At 44.5% G+C, this 22,274-nt stretch overlaps 1 protein-coding gene across 4 annotated transcripts in view; it reads left to right on the forward strand.

Moving 5' to 3' along the window:
- The window catches only part of ATP2B4 (ATPase plasma membrane Ca2+ transporting 4), a 91,005-nt gene that overhangs the window by 64,498 nt on the left and 4,233 nt on the right, over positions 1 to 22,274 (forward strand). For 2 of the 4 annotated variants that reach the window (XM_081026954.1, XM_081026953.1), the window contains 11 exons: positions 376 to 617; positions 1,565 to 1,796; positions 2,855 to 3,034; positions 3,754 to 3,841; positions 4,532 to 4,638; positions 10,705 to 10,896; positions 11,362 to 11,575; positions 12,143 to 12,354; positions 13,317 to 13,424; positions 15,341 to 15,517; positions 18,875 to 19,055. In XM_081026954.1, the coding sequence (XP_080883080.1) occupies positions 376 to 617; positions 1,565 to 1,796; positions 2,855 to 3,034; positions 3,754 to 3,841; positions 4,532 to 4,638; positions 10,705 to 10,896; positions 11,362 to 11,575; positions 12,143 to 12,354; positions 13,317 to 13,424; positions 15,341 to 15,517; positions 18,875 to 19,055 (1,933 nt within the window). The remainder of the gene's footprint in view (positions 1 to 375; positions 618 to 1,564; positions 1,797 to 2,854; positions 3,035 to 3,753; positions 3,842 to 4,531; positions 4,639 to 10,704; positions 10,897 to 11,361; positions 11,576 to 12,142; positions 12,355 to 13,316; positions 13,425 to 15,340; positions 15,518 to 18,874; positions 19,056 to 22,274) is intronic. The other 2 variants (XM_081026952.1, XM_081026951.1) reach the window with 1 other exon arrangement.

Genomic DNA, 22,274 nt, shown 5'->3' on the forward strand with positions numbered 1-22,274 from the left:
CTGTGAAACGCCCTTCAATTGCCATGTAAAGGCAAAATCTCCAGGGAGACAGACCTCACGCTGATAGCAAAATTGGGCTCATCAGGACTAAAGTACTCATTTTCCAGAAATTCAGGGAGAGTGTTAGAATAAGACCCACACACCAGCACCAACCCCGCAAAAAAAACCAAACAGAAAACCGTAAGTCCTGGGTGTCTCAGGGACCACTCAGGATTGACCGCTGTCTGCCTTGGAAAAAAAAGAAATGCCGACCCGCCCCCCACCTTGGGCTCTGCATAGATTTGCGAAAGTTTTGAGGGTATGATTTTTCTTTCCTGAGTTCTCTCCTTGGTTGAGGCATCTTATTCAATAGCGCCTTTTATGTTTTTCTCTCAGCCTCCGGAAAAAGAGGGAGGCCTGCCGCGTCAGGTGGGCAACAAGACGGAGTGTGCACTGCTGGGCTTTGTCACGGACCTGAAGCAGGACTACCACGCGGTGCGCAATGAGGTACCCGAGGAGAAGCTCTACAAGGTCTACACCTTCAATTCAGTGCGCAAGTCCATGAGCACAGTCATCCAGAAACCCGGTGGTGGCTTCCGCATGTACAGCAAGGGCGCCTCCGAGATCATCTTGCGCAAGTGAGCATTCCTTCCTCGCCTTCTTCCCTTCCAGATCCTTCTTCAGGAAGGTCTAGGTGCCACGCCCCACGCTGAACCCACTGAATGATGCACGATCCTTCTTCAGGTGGTGACATGTAACTAGTATCTGAGAATTTACTTAGGCCAAGCATTGTTTTTAAGTGATTTGGGTCGCTCATTTTATTTAATCCTCACAACTCAGTGAAATAGATACTATTATCATCTCTTTTTTACAGATGAGAAAACAGAGGTACAGGGAAGTTAAGTAACTCACTCAAGGTGACACAGCTAATAGTGGCACAGCCAGGATTCAAACCCCGGCCGTCCAAGCTGCCATTTCCTAATCTGAAAACAGATAGTAATACTCACCCATCTCTTGCGGTTACTATAATTATATGAGTCAATGTATGCAAAACAGCTTCACGTAGCAAGTACTAGAAATGTTAGTTTTATGTTCCCTTTTCCTTCTCTTCTCAATTGTAATTACAAGGAAGTTGCATAACTTAATCAAAGTGGCTAGACTAAGCACAAGTCATTAACAATTGACCTACGTGGGTCAGTAACTGAATTAGCCTGTACCCCAACTTGGCTTTAGCCACCTTCTGTCAATGAACACATTCTTGTTGAGCACATGCTATCCACTGAGCACTATTCTAGATACCGGGGACTAAAAAAGTCTCCTCTACCTTTGAGAAGTTCAAAAGAGGAGGTGATCACATGTGAATAGGAACAGATGACATGGGAGAATCACATGCTCTGCTTATCTAGACCTTAACCATCTCCAGGTCCCTTAGAAAAAGGGACCCAGCTGGGTAATGAATAGGGATTTCTGGCGATGGAACAGTGTCTTTAGAAGTAATGCAGAGTTACCAGAATGTCTATAAAAGACTGTAGAGTCACACTGGTTGGGAAGGGGGATGCTGCTGTCTGACTGTGCCCCTCCTCAGGTGTAATCGAATCCTGGACAAGAAAGGGGAAGCAGTGCCATTCAAGAACAAGGACCGAGATGAGATGGTGCGCACTGTCATTGAGCCCATGGCCTGTGAGGGACTCCGGACTATCTGCTTAGCTTACCGAGATTTCAATGACGTGGAGCCCCCATGGGACAATGAGAACGAAATCCTCACTGAACTGACCTGTATTACAGTGGTGGGCATTGAGGACCCTGTGCGCCCAGAGGTGAGGCATTCACTTGGAAAAGGGGCAAGAACACATGAATGGGAGTCTTCCAGCAGTCCCTGGCCCGTGTACAGGCCCAGTGTGACCTACTGGGAACCCACCAGGAGTCACGGGAATGAGGGTACTGGTTCTGTTTCTAGTTGTGACCCACACAAGTTACCTAACTGCTTCTCACTTAAAAGGATAGCTGTTTCTGTGCTCCTGGCTTCACAGAACTGCTGCAGAGTCCTGAACGGATAGAAGGTGACATTCCTATGGTTAATGCTGTGTGGGGTGAGAAGCATAGGTTTCACTGGGCTTATCATTTGGTTATTAAGAATAGTCAGGGGCCGGCCGGGTGGCGCAGGCGGTTAGAGCTCCGTGCTCCTAACTCCGAAGGCTGCCGGTTCGATTCCCACATGGGCCAGTGGGCTCTCAACCAAAAAAAAAAAAAAAAAAAAAAAAAAAGAATAGTCAGGAGACTGACTGAACCGGGACACCAGCTTTATTTCTAGCCACTTTTCTTTCAATCAACACATTTTTGTTGAGCTCCCCTAGCATAGCTGAACACTATTCTTAACTATAGGGTATTGAAAGTTTCTGCTTCTAAGAAATTCAGACAGATGAGCTATCAATTGTCAAAGCCTAGAGGCATGAAAGGGTGTCATACGTTTGGGAAACTGCAAAGAATTGATACGGTTGGAGCATGGGCCATGGAGGGTGGAGAGTGGTAAGAAATTTCTGCTAGAAAGGAAAGTAGTAGCCAAATCTCAAAAGGCTATACATGCCCAGCCAAGTAGTCTAGATTGTAATCAGGAGGGTCAGCTTTTACAGCTGATTCCTAAAGCCAATTTCCCCTTCAACTCATGGTACAATGAGGCAAATTCCACTGTGAGAATTATGGGTAGGACAGAAGTGAGGTGGCACCAGGCAATGTAAAAATGACCAGACTTAACCTGTGCCCCATGGCACTGCTTCTAAGATGCTTCTCCTTTACACAATGAAGGGACAGCTGAACAGGGGCAGCTTATCAGCATCACCAGCCCTACCTCCTCCTCCTCTTACTTCACTCTCCATAGGTACCAGAAGCTATTGCCAAATGCAAACGAGCTGGTATTACTGTCAGAATGGTGACAGGAGACAACATCAACACAGCCCGAGCCATTGCCACCAAATGTGGCATTTTGACACCTGGGGATGACTTCTTGTGCTTGGAAGGCAAGGAATTCAACCGACTCATCCGCAATGAGAAGGGCGAGGTGGGTCCTGGGTGGGAGGAACTGGGGCCTCATTTGGCAAGGGAAGGGCTGGTTCTACTGTAAGGCATCTGAGATGCATGGGAGAAAGTGGGTGATTTTAAATTAAAATCTATTCATAGTGAAATGTCCCTTCCACCAAAGCTGCTCAGATGGTAAAATTGAGAGTTTCTTCTCATGATGTTCATTCATAAGCTAGCTTTTGAGACAGTGTCACTAACTCTTCATGTCTTTTCGTTTTTTTCAGTCAAGAGATGATTCTGTACCAATTTCCCTCTACCTCATTCCTCCTGTGTCACTGCCCTGGGACTAACAGTGGCACAGGTTTGTAAAAGGACATGGTCTGAGTGTGGAGCAGACCAAAGCTTCCTGGTCTACGTAGAAACCAAACCTAAGACCTCAGAAGCACCACTTTAGCCACCTGAGCCAACAGCTAACTAACCCTGATTCACCTCCTGTCAAGGGTCTAAGAAATAGGGGATAGGCTGCCAGGTAGGGAATTGGGAGGAGAAAGAAGACAAGCAGGACCTGAATGGTCACCACCAATGACTCTGCCCTTGGAGAATGAATCCTTTGCTTCATCTCCAGGGGAGGTCAGGCTAATTCAACCCCCTGGGCCTTGGAGTACCAGATATCTCAGCATCTCAGAGTGTAGAGGAGTAAAATGTTCCTAGATGGCTGTTCTGAGCTTCACTGACCCAAGTGTGGTCTGGTGTTGACAGGTAGAGCAAGAAAAGCTGGACAAGATCTGGCCTAAACTTCGAGTCCTGGCGCGATCTTCCCCGACTGACAAGCATACACTGGTGAAAGGTACGGTCAGCTCCTGAGTAGGTGCCTGGGGTAGAGGAAAGCGGGCCAGGGTGGGGACAGATATGAACCATCAGCCAAAGCAGCTCTCCTGTCCTGAATAGGGAGGTCCCAGGAGATCTCTCCACCTCATTGGGAGAACATACAGTTTAGCAAACAGATGAGCCCCTTGTGAGTATAAGACATAATAAAGTTGTTTCTAAACATCATATCTTTAAACATATTTCTAACATCATATCTCTAAACATCATATCTAATAATACTATGCACTAGGCATGGCAGGTTAAACTATTCCCATTTTGCAAATAAGGAAGTTTGAGGCCGAGAAGACAAATAACTTAACCGAACTGCCCAACTGGTGGCAGTGGTACAGTTTGACCGCACATCTCTGCCTTCAAATCATTCATTGCTTTTTCCACCACATAATCGTTTCCTTAGGGCATCAGACAGGGTGTCTGATAAGGACAGACTTTCTTAGCTCAGCGTGCTACCCATGAAACAATTTACTGCTCTTCGGTGATAGTGTAGCACTTACAGCATAGGGAAAAAAGAAGGAAAGAAGAAAGTAGGAAGGGAGGTGATAGCAGGGACAAGGGAAGAAGACCAAAAAAGCACCTTTAGTGGGGATCAGGGCTTTCCAAATGGCCTCAGATGGCGTATGTGGAGTGACTGAGGTGTGTCTCTTTTTCCCAGGCATCATTGACAGCATGGTTGGAGAACAGCGACAGGTTGTCGCTGTCACTGGTGATGGCACAAATGATGGGCCGGCTCTGAAGAAAGCAGATGTTGGTTTTGCCATGGTAAGCAGCTCTGCACAGTGTCTCTATCTGACTGCAAACTGCTTTCTCCATCGAGAAACCAGGATGGGTTTGTTGTACTTTGACACCTGACTTTGTGCTCTCTTCTCAGACTCCATCTCTCCTCCTACCTACATAGCCAATAATAATAGATATAATGGGGCAGGCGGGGGGTGGGGGGGAGGCGACATCAAGTATGATGAATAGATGACACAGGGAGGGAAATCAGGAAATACCATTACCTAACAAAGCAAAGCCAACTTAAACTTGCCCCTGAACGTGGTGATAGTGTCTATGTAGGCACACCATAAAAAATTCATGTTCCATATGTAACATGTATTCTGGCCAGCAGCACTGTTCATCACTCTGCTTTTCACTTGTGAGACTGGGAGCATCAGAATCACTTGGAAAGTTCACTTAAGTCATATATTCCAGTGTTCCACAGTTGGATATCTTGATTCAGTGATGTCTGGAATGGGTCCCAGAAATACCTGGGTTTTCTTAATAGTCACATGTTTTGATTCTGATGTTCAGGGACATTTAGAAGCTCCCAGATTGCAAAGTAGTTAATGACTGTAGTTAATGACTCATACTCAAGTAGTTAATGACTGTAAGTCTCCCTGTATATTAAACTGATGGTGATTTTTAAGCAGTAGGAGATTCAAGAAGTAATCTGGCTTTAAGGTGCTCTCTTTAACAATAAAAAAAAGTTTTTATTCTAGGAAATTTCAAGAATATATAAAAGTATGGGCAGCTGGATGGCTCAGTTGATTAGAGCGCGAGCTCTGAACAACAGGGCTGCCAGTTTGATTCCCACGTGGGCCAGTGAGCTATGCCCTCCACAACTAGATTTAAGACCAGCTGCCGCTGAGCTTCTGGAGGGGCGGCCAGGTGGCTCAGTTAGTTAGAGCGCGAGCTCTCAACAAAGTTGCTGGTTCAATTCCCATATGGGATGGTGGGCTACGCCCGCTGCAACTAGAGATTGAAAACAACAACTGGACTTGGAGCTGAGCTGCGCCCTCCACAACTAGATTGAAGGACAATGACTTGGAGCTGTTGGGCCCTGGAGAAACACACTGTCCCCCAATATTCCCCAGTAAAATTTTAAAAAATAGAAAAATAAAATACATACACACACGTAGAGAGAATAGTTTAATTAACCCCCATGTACCTGTCACCCAACATCAGTTATCAACACTTGGTCAATCTTGTTTCACTGAAACTGCCCCCTGCACTTCCCCCATCATCAGCTGAATTATTCTGAAGCAAATCTAGACATGTCATTTTGTCCCCCAAAAAAGGCCTTGAAAGATAAGTATGTATCAATAAAATATATCTAAAAGAATGATAATATCATTATCATGAAAAAATTGATTCGTTACTGTCATCAGATAGCTAGTCAGTTCACATTTCCCCAATTGCTTCATAAGCGTTTTTATAGTTCATTTGTCTAAATAAGATCCATACATTTCAATTGTTATTGATATAGCTCTTAAATCTCTTAATCTATAGCAGTAGTTTCTTTGTTGTTTTTGTGTTTTGGGGGGTTTTTCCCCCCTTCTTCCGCCTTCCCCCCTCCCCCGCCCCACACATTCCAGTTCAAGCCATTGTTTCTCAGTCTAGTGCAGGACACAGCTTCCTGGCCCATGCTGGTATTATGAGCCTTGCGCTCCTCCCGGCTGAGGCAGTCGGTCACCAGTTGTCGGTCGGCTGCTCACAGCAGCTCACTCACGATGGCTGCTGGCCACTCATGCTGGCTGCCGGCTGCCCATGGTAGCACACAGCAGCCTATGGCAGCCCATGACAGCCACAGCAGTTCTGCTCATGGCAGCCCAGCTCCAGGGAGAACTGTTGTTCACAATCTTAGCTGTAGAGGGCGCAACTCACTGGCCCATGTGGGAATCGAATTGGCTACCTCTGCATTAGGAGTGTGGTGCTCCAACCACCTGAGCCACCGGGACAGCCCTATAGCAGTAGTTTTTAGTATATGTGCTGCCGAAGCGAGCACAGCAGTAGTTTTTAAAGTAGTTTTAAAGTGTTCCTCCTTCCAACTGTACCTGGAAACCTCTTCACCTAATAACTTGAATATGCCCATTCTCAGGCCCCACCCCAGATCTACTGAATCAAAAAGCATGGAGTTGGAAGCCAACGATCTATGTTTCAACAGGCCCTTGGTGATTCTGACACATTCTAGAGTTTGAGAGCCACTGATCTCATAGGATCCCTGTGTTAAGTCCCCAAGGCTGCCCATGACATTTGTGGGTTCACAAGAAGGACTCTGCATATAGCTGTACTCATGGCTAAGATTTAGCACATTGATATAGTAAGGAGGAAAGTCACAGGCAGAGTTTGGAGGGATCCACATTCAGGCTTCTTTATGCTCTCTCCCGCCATGAGGGGTCACACAGAGCATACTCTTCCCCCAGCCATGAAAATGCAGCAACGTGTGTGATATTTCTGCCAGGGAAGCCCATCAGAGACTCAGCCCAGGGTTTTTATTGGCGTTGGTCATATAGGCACCTTCTGCCTAGCTTGTATCCTAGCACGTATTCCAGACTCCCAGAAAGAAAGCAGGTGTTCAGTAGAACACAGTCTAGGCACAATGAATCACTAATTAGTTTTCAGCTAGTTGTTGACTGGGAGTATTCTGAGCCAAGTTCCCACATGCCAGCCAAGGGCCAACTTTGTAAACAGGTGGTTTGTGTTTTGTTTTGTTTTGTTTTTTATTGAGGAACAGTGTCTTTTTCCAGGACCCATCAGCTCCAAGTCAAGTCATTGTTTTCAGTCTAGCTGTGGAGGGCGCAGCTCACTGGCCCATGTGGGAATCAATCTGGCAACCCTCATGTTATGAGCACTGCGCTCCAACCAACTGAGCCAACTGGCCTCCCTAAACAGGACTTTAAAAGATAGCAGTCTCAGACCTTGAGACTCTTTTCTACACAATCCCCTTCCATCTTTTTTTCCTAGCCATTAATATTTAGTTTTGAAGGAACCAGGTTGTTTGTCTACACAGAGTACCTCACAGCATGGATTTTGTTGATTGTATCCCTGTAATGTTCTTTAACATGTTCTTTTGTTCCTTGTATTTCCTATAAACTAGAATTATAATAATTAGTTTTAGAAGCAATCACATTCTAGATCCCATCTTTCATTAGGGGATATGAAATGATGATGTTCTGGGTTTTCTTACCTATTAACTTGAATATTCTATAAAAAGAAATGGATGTCCCCTCATTGACTCTTTGGTTACTCTGAAGTTCAGTTCCTACATGAAAGGCAGATTAAATGCTTGATTCTTTTCCTTTATTTACTAGTTTTCAAAATATTCAAAATAATGAGTTGACTTTTTAGGATCCCCTAAAGGTAATCAACGAATTGTTTATTTTTTAAAAACATCATTATGAACTCTTGAATTTAATCGTACTTGATGTGTTTCTATCCATTGCCCATATTATTGTTTTGATGTTCATATTCGCCCATCATGAGCCTCTTCAACCCTGCTTACTTCTTTTGATACAACCCCAGCTAACTCTAATAGCTTCGTTGGTTTCTTATATGACAAAATGTTCCAGAGTTGTCATGCATATTTCTTGTCCTAGATCTGGAGTCGTCAATTTCTCAAAGGAGTCCTGCTTCATTTTAGTGAGAAATGGTATTTAGAGAATACAATCTGATTATCAGGATGTTCCTTACCACTGAGGCTTCTAGGCCTTTTCAGTGGAAAAAGCTAGGAAATAATGTCTCTCTTGTGTTTTTGTGTTTTAAAGTAAAATACTTCATGAATTCACATTGGCATTTCCAATTCAAATTTAGAATTATAGAACTCTTAACTTCTTGATTTTATTTAACTCCCCTGATTTTATATTTATATCTCTTAAGCTAAAAATTTTGATTTTTAAGGGCATTAACATAATTATTACTTCTTTATCCTAAGATATATGTAGTAGTTTCAAAATAGCAGCAATAATTCAATTACTCTACAAAAAAAGTTACATATTTTCTTATACTACTTTTTATCCCGTAGGTATATCCTACTAAGAATATACCATCAAGTTACTGCGTTTTTTAAAAAAGTCATTTGGGACATTTTCCCTTTATGTGGTTGTACTACCAACTGGTTACAACAGTTCATTTATCATGTTGCTTTCCAATTTAGAGATTTCTTTTTTTCCCCCCCTTTATTCTTCCTACCCCCCAACCCTCCACTCCATTCAAGCCATTGTTTCTCAGTCTAGTTGTGTAGGACACAGCTTCCTGACCCATCCTGGGATTCTGCCCCCCTTCCCCCGGCTGAGGAAGTAGGTCACGAGGCAGTCAGTCAGCTGCTCACAGCAGCTCTCACCGGCTGCCGGCCACTCACGATGGCTGCCTGCCATTCATGCTGGCCCCCGGCTGCTCATGCCAGCACAGGGTAGCCCATGGCAGCTTACGCCAACCTCCGTCTGCTCACCGCAGCCGGGCTCCAGGGAGAGCTGTTGTTCACAATCTAAGCTGTAGAGGGCGCAGCTCACAGGCCCATGTGGGAATCGAACTGGTGGCCTTCGGTGTTAGGCCTTAGGAGCATGGAGCTCCAACCACCTGAGCTACTGGACCGGCCCAAGATTTCTTTTTAAACTTCATTTTGTTTTATACTTGTATAAAGTAGTTATATAATTCTAAAGTCAAATATAGAAAGCAAAGTCTTTTCATAGAAATCTAGCTTCTACTCCTATCACCTCTACCCTGTTGTCTCCCTCTTAACCCCATAGGTAACTTATTTCTTTAATTTTTTGGTTTATCTTTCTGTTTCCTTCTTTAAAAAATAATAAGTAATATGTTTATATCCCACCCTCTAAGAGAAGGGATACTTACCTATAGTACTTTCTGTTTATATATATATATATATATATATATATATATATATATATATATATATATATCACTCTTTTTTCCACCTTGCTTTTTTTCACTTGGAGATTATTCCATGGTATCAAGTACAAAGAGATATTCCTTCTTTCTTTTCCTTCTTTTTTTATAGTGCATGGTACAGCATTGTGTGGATGTGTTAGAGAACTTTTTGATGGGGAGACTGAATTGTATAGTCTGTCTAACAGATATTCATTTGTTGCAATGTGGATTGGAAAAATAATACTGCCAGGGAAAGAGAACAAATAATCTACTAGTGTGAGCCAAATTAATAAATAAACTCCTCTGGGGGTTACAGGAGTCTAAAGACGTGAAATTGAAGTATGGGCTGAGGATGTTAGGGACAGTTTTGCAGAGTAAATGGGACATTAAAGATAGGTGGGATTTAAATAGATGGGAAAAGAGGGTATTCCAGACTTGGGAAAATGGTATAAGTAGAAGTATCCTCTAAAAGTGAATGACAGATTTGGGGGATTGTGAGTAAACTAGTGGGTTTTCAGCAGAAGGATTATGTAAGAGCAGGTTGGAAAACACAGCAGGGTTCAGTTATTGAGGGCTTTGACTGCCAGACTAGAAAGTTCACTTTCTAAAGCACAGCTTGCAACCCCTGGTATGTCTATTCAGAAACCTTTAGTGGTTCCCCAGTGGCAGGATTTTGAACAAGGACAGGACATCTGAACTGTGCTGCCAGATTACTACTCCTAGAAGGAAAATGTAGGGTGACTTAAAGGTGTGGGGCCAACAGGGACTTAAATGAGATACTGGCAGCAGCAAAGGAAATGTGAGGATTTGGAGATGGGATAGATAGGACTTTTAATTGGTTCTAAGTTGGGGGAGTAGGAGGGAAGAGAGAAAGGAATATCAAAGACAACTATAACTTGCAGTCTGAGTTCAGGAGTAAGGTGTTGGCATCAGGCCCCAGAGCTCTTTGCTGTAGAATGACAGTGACACATTTTCCCTTCATTTTCTTTGGGAGAGAAGAGAACTCAAAATACTCTGCCTCATTTACTCTTTAGTATTTGTATGGCTAGTGTGCCCACTAGTGTTAGGCCTAGTTCTGAGACTTCTTTGAGGTCAGGAAATGGAGTCTGGGTTCAGAATGTATTAATAGATAAACTCTGCTTTATCCGGTTATTCAGTTTTCCTTCCCCTTTCTTAACTTAGGGCATTGCAGGCACAGATGTGGCAAAGGAGGCATCAGACATCATCCTAACAGATGACAACTTTACCAGCATCGTGAAGGCAGTGATGTGGGGACGAAATGTCTATGACAGCATTTCCAAGTTCCTGCAGTTCCAACTCACTGTCAATGTAGTGGCCGTGATTGTGGCCTTCACTGGAGCCTGCATCACTCAGGTGAAGGGAGTGTGTGTTTGTGTAGTGGCTGAAATGGGAGGAATGAGGCAGGGACTACAGAACGTGAGGAATGGGATACAGTATAGTATGTCTACTGAGGAGTAAGGGCAGTTTCCCCAGTGGTGTTGGGCAGGTTGTAGCTCTACCTAGGTCCACTCTCTCCATCTGCTCATGTGGGGTGATGATAATTTATCTGCTTAACTTAGCACTTACATGTCAGCCACTGTGATGATCACTTATGTTATTATCTCTGTTCTTCAAAACCAACCTTGCAGAGTTTGTATTATCCTCATCTTACAGGTGAGGTACCCAAGGCTTAAAGAGGCTAAGTAACGTTTTCGAGGTCACTCAGCTGATAAGTGGCCGGACCTGAAGTCTAGGTAGATAGGGGGAGCTAGGCGATCTCAAGGACAGACAGTGAGGGTGCTGAAGTGACCTAAAAGGACTGGTTCTTCTTCCCACTAGGATTCCCCATTGAAAGCTGTGCAGATGCTGTGGGTTAATCTCATCATGGACACGTTTGCCTCACTGGCCCTGGCCACAGAGCCTCCTACAGATTGTCTGTTGAAGCGTCGCCCTTATGGCCGAAATAAGCCTCTGATCTCACGGACTATGATGAAGAACATCTTGGGCCACGCAGTCTATCAGCTCACAGTCATCTTTTTCCTTGTCTTTGCTGGTGAGCTGCGGTGGGGATGGGGGTGAGGCGGTAGTTGGGGTGCTGGATAGTGATGGGGCGAGAATGACTCAAGGAAAAAAAGCAGCAGGGGAGCAAGCTGAGCACAGACTAGGAGTAACAGCAGCTCCACTTACTGAGTGCATCCTCTGTTCCCACCACAACTAGCGCAACAGGGCTCATTGTGGTAATTTATGTACTTCTTTTAAGAATTTCCCAAGGGTAACTTCATTATACCTTTTTTATAGATTATAAAACTAAAGCTCAGGTCCCATAATAGTGGCACTAAATTTCAAACCTATGTCTGCCAGGCTCTAGTGCACATAGTTTTACCACCATGCTGCACTAGAAGAAGGCAGATACCAACAGAGCAAACTGAGAGAGAGGGTCAGATGTGTTGAGACTAGGGCTAACGTTAAAAATATGTGCTAACTAGCATAGCTCAGGTACTGACATTAGATTGGACACCAGCCATCAGCAGCCAGTATGGCCACACCCGCATGTTCTGACCCAACCGGAGCCCTCGTTGGGACCATCCTTACCCTCCCATGCCTCCCCTCGCCCCACCAGGTGAGAAATTCTTTGACATCGACAGTGGGAGGAAAGCACCTCTGCATTCCCCACCCAGCCAGCACTACACCATCATTTTCAACACGTTTGTGCTGATGCAGCTCTTCAATGAAGTCAACTCTCGCAAGATCCACGGGGAGAGGAACGTTTTTGCAGGCATCTTCCGTAACCCCATCTTCTGTTCTGTGGTCCTGGGCACGTTCATCAGCCAGGTGAGTCGGCGTAGGAGGTCCGGGGCTGAGACCAGAAGCTGGGAGCCAGAAGTACCCAGGGAAGGGAGTGAGGGAGTAATGGAGATCTGGACTTTGGGTTCCCCATTGGCTTTCATTTGCAGGTTGCTCGAGAATTGGAGCCCGCTATGTCAAGTACTCCAGTGCAAGACAGCATGTTGGTAGCAAATAAAATAAGACTTGTAGAATCCTTTCATTATCTTTCTAAAACCCAGAAATATTCACAATGTGACCAAGAGGAGAGTCACACTATTCTCCCCACTTCGCATGCCAGCATACATGAAATGTGCATGCACGTGCTACGTGGGCCCACTCCCCACCCTGCCCCTTTGTTCTGATGGGGCTTTTGGTCGAAAACACTGTGCTGCTAACAGAGAAAGAAGTGATGGGATGGTGCACATGTAGTTGACAAATAAACCTGGAGTGGGCTCCTCCTGTGGGAACTGGGGTTAAGACATAGCTGTCCTAGTGGTAAGAGGATTGGGCCTTTCCTTCTTGCCCTAGTCAGAGATATACTTAAATATCTGCAGATACAAGAGATTAGGAGCCCACCATATAACAAAGGAGCTCCTGCCTCACCTCTCAACAGGGTACCTCCCTTATTTGCCCCCATCCTCAGTTCCTTTTCTCCATCACTGTGCCTTCTCTTTGTCATCACTGGCTTTAGTCACAAGAAGCCTCCAGCTCCCCCTCCAGCTCTCCCTGCTCCCACATCAATAGTTTTCATAATAGCCGTGTCTGTCTCCCTATCAGAGTTCTCTGTAAAGACTGTTCGTGTCTCTCTCCACTTCTGGATTCCTTCTGTCTCCTTTCCCAACAAGCAGATCAGGACTTGCACCGCCAGGATCCTGGAAACGGGGTTACCTGGCTCTGATGGCGTTGGCTGAAGGGCTGCTATCTGTTACTCACCTCCCTGATGGTGGGCTGCCCCTTCTCTTTTCTAGATTCTGATCGTGGAATTTGGGGGTAAACCCTTCAGTTGTACGAGGCTCACCCTGTCCCAGTGGTTTTGGTGTCTTTTCATTGGTGTTGGAGAACTGCTGTGGGGCCAGGTAAGTACTAACCCGCCTTCCCTGTGCACTCACACAGCGTGCAGACCTCTTCTCCTCCCTCCTCAATCCCCAAATTTTCAAGTTCTTTCCATCTGGTAGGATCCCAAAGTGGAGTGATCAGTGCCCACCACTTCAGAGGCTTCAGATCTCTTCTCTAACCAGGCCTGGAGACAGGCAATCCCTTAGTTTCTCTGAGGTGGGAGTGGAAATTTTCAATGGAATTTTGCTTAAAAACAAAACAAAAAATAGTAAGGGTCTTAGAAGTAGAAGAGTTTACAAAGCATATGTCTTTATTGTAGTGAAACTGCAGTCTGGCTCTGGCTACTGTGCTAACACAGTTTAAGGCTCCCCCACCTCTTGTGTTTATCTCCATGGCCTTATCTGGGTAGAATGCTTGACTTTTACCTAGAATAAAATCCAGACTCACAAGGTCTTTAGAGAAGCAGTATAGCACATGGCTCAGAGCTGGATGTGGGATTGGCTGCCTGGGTTTGAATCCCAGCTCTCCTTTTTACAAGCCTCAGTTTCCGCAACTTAGGATAACAGGGTTATTGTTCATCAGAAAATCAGTTACTATACAGAAATGTTACTATACTAGAACAATGTTTAGTACCCAGTAAGTGCTCCATAAATGGTAACTGCTTATGTTGTAATAATATCATCCGGTCTGGTGAGAGTTTCAGTCCTTCCCGAATACCACTGTGTAAGTCCTCTTCATCCTCAGCTCTGGCCTGGGCTGTCCCTCTACTTTGTAAACCTCAGGTGTCTACTGAATGGTGCCCAGCCACCTAGGTAATAGAGGCTTTGCTCTAACTGGCCCCAAAGATTCCTCCCTGGGGCTACAGGGAGGAATTTCCCCCCCCTCAGACACCTGCTAGTTGTTTCTTTCATACCTCCTAGCTGCCATCCTGATTAAACTCCATCCCATTTCCTAACCCCAGTACCTCCACCCTGTTCCATTTGCTGAAGTTCATTTTCCATTGGGGTCCCTAACACAGTTTATACTCGGATGAAGCTCGATTGTTTCACTACTACTTGAAACTCTCATCGGAATCTAGTCTCACACGTGACTGTGTGACCTTGATGCCAGATAACAGTCTTCCTTCTATATCATAGCAGCTCCTTCCAACATCTGAAAACAGAACTTTGATATTCTTCCTATTTCAAAACACTTGGGTCCAGGTTGGACCGCCATAGCCCCTTTCCCACCTGAGCCCTGTCTACTCCTCATGTTTTAAAGATGAACTCATTGATAGGAACTAAGCTTACCAAATGATTTATTTTGAATTACAAGCCCAACCTACTGCTCTGTGGCTTCTGGTAATACTCATATGTCCCTTCTTCCATGGCCTGTCCATATACTTCCTCACCCTAAGCCCAAGAAGACTTTTAGTAACCTTTGACTATAGTTTTATAATACAAGAATTACTTTGCATGTGGTAACTAAGAAAGGACTCATTCTTTTCCAATATCCTCTCTATCCCTTACTCATGCACATGCAATGTGACCGTCCTGTCCCCAGACCTGTTTTCTCCCAGGTCCTAGTCACTGTCCCTTCCTACTATGTATCATACATCATACATTGTTCTCCTTTTTTGGAAAGACACATGGCAAAATGGAGAGGAAAAACTGAAACAGAAGGAGGAGAATGAAGTATATAACAAGGCAGATGGTTGGTTGAATTTTAGAACATAAGTTCTCCTTTGGACATCCACAAATACAGAAAACCTTTCGGAGGTCCTGACAGCTGGCAGGCACTTGGTGAATGCTGTTTGAATGGACTGATGCTTCTCCCTCTGTTTTCCCAGTGGGAAGAAGGCCAAGAGTCACATACCCCAGGGCCTGACCCATGTAAGTTGAACGACTGTTCCTCACCCCAATTCTGGTGTCTCACCTTTTGCTTCACCTGGTCTCAGGTAATTTCCACGATACCTACACAATCCCTGAAGTTCCTAAAGGAGGCTGGGCATGGCATCACCAAAGAGGAGATCACCAAGGATGCAGAGGGGCTGGATGAGATTGACCATGCAGAGATGGAGCTGCGCCGAGGCCAGATCCTCTGGTTCCGGGGCCTGAACCGTATCCAGACTCAGGTACTCTGATAGTGGCCTAGCCTCACACTGGGAGAAGAAATCTCTCCATCTTGGGAGGTGTTGGGAGGGCATCAAGTAGCCATCGTCTCTTCCCTTCCAAGGCCCGCTACTAGTGGGCAGCCCCAGATTGCTAGCTTCAGGGCAGATGGGCAGAGATAGCTCCATGGGCTTATTTGAAGGGAAAGTAGTCATAAGGTCTAGAGGGTGGGACACTAACTGTTAGAATAGTCCTTTAACTTTGGGTTGGTTCTCAAGCCCACTTTCCCACCTTCCATCAGGTTGGGCAAGCTTCCTGAATGAAGTCTCCTGCAAGCACTAGACCTAACCCAGGGTGGGAAAAGTTCAGAGTCTTACCTTACCTTCAGATGGAAGGAGTTAGACAGCTGACACGTAATGTACATCCTCAACTACTCTAACTGCTGTTAGAGTAATGTTGATGTCACCTGGAGGGATCTTTGTAAAAGAAACTCACCCTCATATCTTTCCCAATTGAAATTTAAGGACATGGTGGGGAATCTGATGGCTAAGTGTGTATAAATGGCAATAGTCTCTCAATGCCTGAGTATCTTTTGCAGGATTCAGACTTACTTCCCAAAAAGGAAGAAGCTATAATTTCTTCAATTTTTTCCTTTCTTGCAATTTCTCAAATGGGAGAGAAGTTGCTGCTGCTGCTCTTAAGTCCCCTGCCTATAACCCTACAGAAACTTTTTTTTACCACTTTCCATGCACCTGTACCTACTTTCTCCTGGGCGAATGGGCTGGTCTAGGCATCCCATCCCTTCCCCTCTTCTTGCCCCATATACCTCTATTGTGATAGTCCTGAGATTTTCCATCTCAAGAAACTAAATTCCAACTCTCCCAGGTGCTCTCTAGAGACCAGGCCTATTCCACTCTACTGATTGGCTGAAGATCCCGGAAATAAGGTTCACTCTAAAATTAACCTTGCAGATGTTTAGAAAGTTCCCTAGTCGAGTCCACCTCCGCTCCTTAGTGCATGGAGAAGAGAGGTGCAATGAATATTCTAAAGTAAATACCTGCTGGGAACTTGTCCCACAGGCAAGACAACAGATGGAAGTGGAAAAGAGGGGCCAGGTAGTAAAACACTGAGACTTTCCCGTCTCTTGAGTTCCTCGTACCAGAGAGGGGAATTCCCACAGTACCTGCAACTACTGCCTCAGGACCTCCAGAGTTCCCACCATTGCCCCACCAGCTCTCCAGGCTGCTGAGCCCATGTGCCCAGAATAAGGGCCTCATGTGCCCGGAATTCTGGCACCTTTGGCTCCTATCACTGAGGCCCTGGTGCTTTCCTTTAGGTCTGCTCTTTTCAAAATGACCTGTCTGCTTTTCTTCCCTTCAGGATCCTCTGCCTCCTCTCCTACTATGTGATTTCTTTCCTAGCCAGGATTCCTCCATTCCAGTGTCTCCTGGTTCCTGGTCCGTCTTCTCTCCTGGGGGCCTGAGATTCATGGATTTTCCTTCTGCCCTCCACTACCAATTTCTACTCTCGACTGTACACCTCTCTGTTTAGTTTCACTGCCTACATAGCTTTAGGAATATTACCTTTCCCTATTGGTGTATGAGGCGGTTAGGCCAGAGTAGCATTAAATCCTGAACTTAGGCAGCAAAGGCAACCTGTTAAAGATGCCACAAGGACCAAATTCATGCCATGGTAATGTGCACCTAACTAGAAGCAAATGAAGCTGACTATGCCAGTCTTCATCTGGACACCTGACGCTCTCTCCTGGCACAACTCTTCAGCCTTAGCAGGACTCTAACAAAATCTCCTGCCATATGTGTTGATCTTTGTTGTAATTCTCATTGCAACACTTAGGGGTGGGAGATGTTGCCAAGCTATTGTCCCATCTTGGTCTCTTTAGTTTGGGGAGAGCTAAAAAGTATTAGAAAACATAAGTTTCAGAAACAAGGGCTAGAATCTTGGGAAGGTAAACCTTGGATCCAATTTCATTGTGGAGGTTGAGATATCTTATAACCCTAATAAATACGAGGGAAGATGTTTCTATAGCCCCTTCTTCCATGAAGCTGAATGCTCCCCACATGGAAACCCTTTCCTCCTACAGGATCAGGCACCTCTGTCCCCTAGAACTGAAAACTGTATAATGTGATGGGGGGGTGGGGGCGGGGGCGGTGTTTTAGCTCAGAATCCAGAAACTAGCCCTAAACAGGTCATGGTTTCTCAGGAAGCTTTACAAGTAAGAATTACTGTCTGACTCACAAGGTGCCTGTTTTCCCACCTTCTCTCCTGAGGAAATGAAGTCAGATGAGTGGAATCAGCACCTTTCCTGCATTCCTGGGAGATTAGCCCTTGGTTCTAAGCATGTGGGCATTTTAAAGACAATTGTGCCAGATGCTGAAGAGTAAAGGAATTCCTTTTGATTTGTTCCTTGTTCCTTAGGGGTCAGGGATAAGGATGGTGGGTTTGACCGAGGCCCCAGACCCAGACCGTTGTTGGAAAACAGATAGCATGACTTTCCTCTGTCTCAGAGGAGTGGCACCCTGGAGACCAGAGACCACTGTGTAGGGATAGACTTGCAGCTGCTTACCACCCACCAACTACCAACAACTCTTTCTGCCCCTCCCTCATTCTAAATGCTGAATTATTGTCAGCATTTCTGCCAGACTTTTCCAGATCTCCAATACATTAATGCAGTTAGTGGCATTCTTTCTGAAGAGCCTGGCCATTAGATTCTCGAGCTCCATTCTCAAGCCCTGTCCACTTCAGCCCAATGAAAGGGTGTCTCAGAGAAGAAACCCAGAACAGGGTGAGCCCAGCAACTCATGGTCAGGAGCCTTTCCACTATGGTGACCTATGTATGTCACCTACTACATGCCTCTGTTTTTTCTTTAAATACATGAGTTATTTTCCTGGAAAATCTGTAAAAATAAGTAGTCAGTTTAATTGGGTTAGAGGTTCCTGAGCCTCAAAATTCAGTAATATATACTTTGCCTTCTATCTTAAATTATATGCTTCATTTTTTAACAGTATAGGTCAAAACAATAAGTTGCCACTATCTGTGAGCAGTTATGGGTGTAGAAGTCCTTTTAAATTTTAGATACTTTTGGTCACCAGTATACCTAAAATGTCCTTCATCAGCTAAAAGGGAAGAGCAGACTGGATTCTGGCTGGGTATTTGGACTCCATGGCAAATTGTTCCTTAAGTGAAGTGTGACCATTGCTTTGTGTGTGAGGGCACCTCTCTCTCTCTAGCTTTCTGTCTCTTGTCCCCTTTGCCCAGCTCCTTCCATTCCCCTTCCCTTAACCCTCCGGGACCCTCCCTTCCTTTTTCTTCACCTCTCTGACTGTGGAGCAAAGCTGTTTCACTCTCTGATTCTTTGCAGATCGACGTAATTAACACATTCCAGACGGGAGCCTCTTTTAAGGGAGTCCTAAAGCGACAGACCATGGGTCAACACCTTGATGTAAAACATGTTCCTAGCTCATCCTATGTAACAGTTGCACCAGTCAAATCTTCCCCCACCACTTCTGTTGCTGCTGCTGTTTCATCTCCTACTCTGGGCAGTGAGTGATAGTCTATTATGATGCATGATTTTATGACCACAAGAGAGCACGTGGCATCCACTTTAACCAACCATGGTTATCTTCCTTTTTGTTTTTCCCTTTGATCTTTGACTTAAGGGAAGAAAAGTGGGACCAAAATCCCACTCCCAAACCAGGCTGTGTGCTCTTTTCTTTTCTTTCTTTCTTTATTTACTTATTTATTTTAAATACTGAAAAGTTATTAAATATAACCATTTTAAAGACAACAGTCCTGTTTTCTGATTGTTCTTCTGCATTTCTTGCTTCTTCCTTGAGTTTTTTTTTTGTCCTGCTTTGTTTTGTTTTTGTTTTTTGCTTTGTTTGGATATGTTGTGTTGTTTCTCCTTCTGCTCCTTTGAGTCTAAACTCTGTCGTCTAAGTTTAGGTGTAAGTTTAGGCCAAATGAAAACACAGGAACTCTTCATTTGGGGGCAAGTTTGAGATCTCCTGAGAAAAGGTATGAGGGGAGCTATTGTTCCTATGGGTTTTTTTACGAGTAGATCTGTCATAATTGAGCCATTATTGAACTTGGCCGTTAATAATAGTTCTTCTGGCAACCACTCTATTGTTAGCTGGCAGTATTGGCATAAAAGTTATAGTGGAATGTGAAGAAACAAAGGTGTTCAGTTCCGGGCTGAGCAGCCGCATTGTTTTACTTTTCAGGGACTTTAAACCAAACTCTGGTTTAAAAATCAATTAATTCACATCTGGGTGGGAGAAACAGATGAAAAGTTCAAAATAACTTATTTTTCTTCACCTGTTAAACTTTTTTTTTTTTTTTAGGAATTTCTGAAGAGCAACTTTTTTTTTCTTCTCCTTTCCTCTAGGAATAGAATAGAAAAATAGAAGCAGGAAGTTCGAAAATCATTGTCTTTCCTATAGCAAACCCATCTATCTTATTTTGTGCATAGAGTTTTAGGAACCCCTTTTTCAGCCCGCCTGTCCATTGGAATGCTGTTTACATTCAACCTAAGATCTGGTGTTCCCTTTGGTAGATTATTGGATTCTTGCTCATGCTTATGCCTTCATATTCCTGGTCATTTTACCTTCCCCAAATGGGACACAGAGAGGAGAGAGAAGTCTCTTTACTGATACTGCTATTTTAATATTTGATGGGAAAGGAGTCTCTCTGTATTAAGTATATTGTGGGCTCCAAACATCTGTTTGTCTCTCCCTTCCTCCCAACCACCCCCACCCCCAACCCTGGGATGGGTTATGAAGAAAGAACAGTTGCACTGTCCGTGGTTCACATGACTGTGAGCTGTGTAGGTTGACCAGACTTAGATTATTTATTGTCTTTTTAACCAACTGTAAATGTTCTCATATGAAATATGGGGGTGGGGTGGAGTGGAGTGTTATATAGATACATATTTCTTTAAGCCTAAGGGTAGTCACAGAACTAAACAAGTCTTACCTTGCAAATATCCAGGAGCCTCTCGCTCTGTTCCTTCCATATTCCTTTCTTATTTCCATTTTCTTCTGGCTTTGCCATGTCCTCTAACTAGTTTCTGTTCTTTTTAAATCATGCCTCTCTGTTATGTAGGATTAGTGACAACAATTTGAAGGTAGAAGGAGACTAAACAGAAGAGAGAGCCTATTAGGCCCTTGTAGAGATGCTGGTGGAGGGTATGCTGCAAACCATCAAAGACTGGGGAAAAAGTCACATCTGTTCTTTCTCCAGCTGTGACTTCTTCCTTGGAGATCCTAGAAGTTATAGGCATGCATTTTAAAACCTCCTGTCCCATTCCAGATCTCCAAATGAATTCAGTTACTTATCTAACCTTCTGTAGATAAATCCCTAAGATTTCCCTCTATAGGAAAGCCCGAATCTCTTTTCTTCCCCTAGTTTCTGAAAATGGAGCAGAAAACTACCAGCTGAGGAAATGGAGTCTTCATCTGCCCATTCATTAAGGTCTGGAGAGTCTGTGGTGGCTCTTAGCACTCACACCTAACCTAAGGTCTAGCCTGGTTGGGGTTCCTGAGTTATGAGAAAGAGTTGCGCTTCAATCAGCCACTTCACCTGTAGGACAGGGGCCACAGAAGAGGCATTTCCTAGAGGTTTTTAGAGATGATGACCAGGGAAGGAAGGGTTGATTGGCTGAGTGGAGAGTGCCTAAAGCTTTCACAGCACCCTCTTCACTAGCTATGTCTTGTTTCCCATATGCTGCTCTTGCACAAGACAGCATGCATCAGCGACGGAAGAGGCCGTCAATTGGGGTGGATTGATGATGGTGTGTCTGTGCAGTTGTTCATCAGCATGTGTTACACCTTCTCTGAGGCCAGTGTTGGGAGCATTCTGGCACAGACTTGTGCCCTCTACCCACTTGTCCTTCTCTCCATCCACCAGGCCACTAGATGGTACTCCTTAGCTCTCTGATTCCTCTTCACTTGAGCTTCCCTTGCAGGTCACTGGTTTCTCTTTAGATTCCAGAAGTCCCGCAGTCTAGCCGGATGACTGTTCCTTGTGCCCCCAAAAAAGAAATTTTCCATCTACCCATCCCCAATTTACTTTTGTCTCCCTTATTGTTTACCTGTAAGTGTTATGACCACCCCAACAGGTGAGAGCAAAAGCCAGCAAACAGGGCTCTAGATGCTCACTCCAACCTCAGTTTTTTAAAATCTGTTTTCTACATTAGACTTCACATATAATTATTTTAATAAAGTATTCAATTGCTTAAAAAAAAGGAACAGGAAGTTTGAAAATCACTGATGTTGACAATGATCAACTGGTGGTATAAAGGTACCTGTTCTCCTGCAGCACCTGTTAGAAATTTTGAGATCTCAATTGCAGGTGAAAACTATGGGCTATGTTATCACTCCTACAGAGGGTGGCATAGCTTTGAACCCATTTCTTCACCAGGGCCAAGGGAGAAGGCATTGGGTTTGGGTTTACTTAAACCAAATTGCCTTGCTCTAAGTTTGACGTAGATCAGTAAAAACTTTGGACCTTCTAAAGATCAGATGGAGCCTCTATTCCATCTGATATCACTTAGATCTGGAGCAAAGAGTGCATAATAGTTAAAATTCACCCATTAGATGGTAAATGAAAATCATAAAAGGATGGAAAAGTAGGTCCTTACTTTCTGTTAAGCCTGGTGAATGTGTGCCCACATTCCTTGATTCTTCTTGTTGAGCTGATTCTATTGAATGGCAAAGAATCCTTTGCCTTCTAAGCTCTGAGCACCCTTAGTTCTGGGTGGT

Source organism: Rhinolophus hipposideros (genome assembly GCF_964194185.1).
Source record: "Rhinolophus hipposideros genome assembly, chromosome: 19".
NCBI classification, from domain to species: domain Eukaryota; kingdom Metazoa; phylum Chordata; class Mammalia; order Chiroptera; family Rhinolophidae; genus Rhinolophus; species Rhinolophus hipposideros.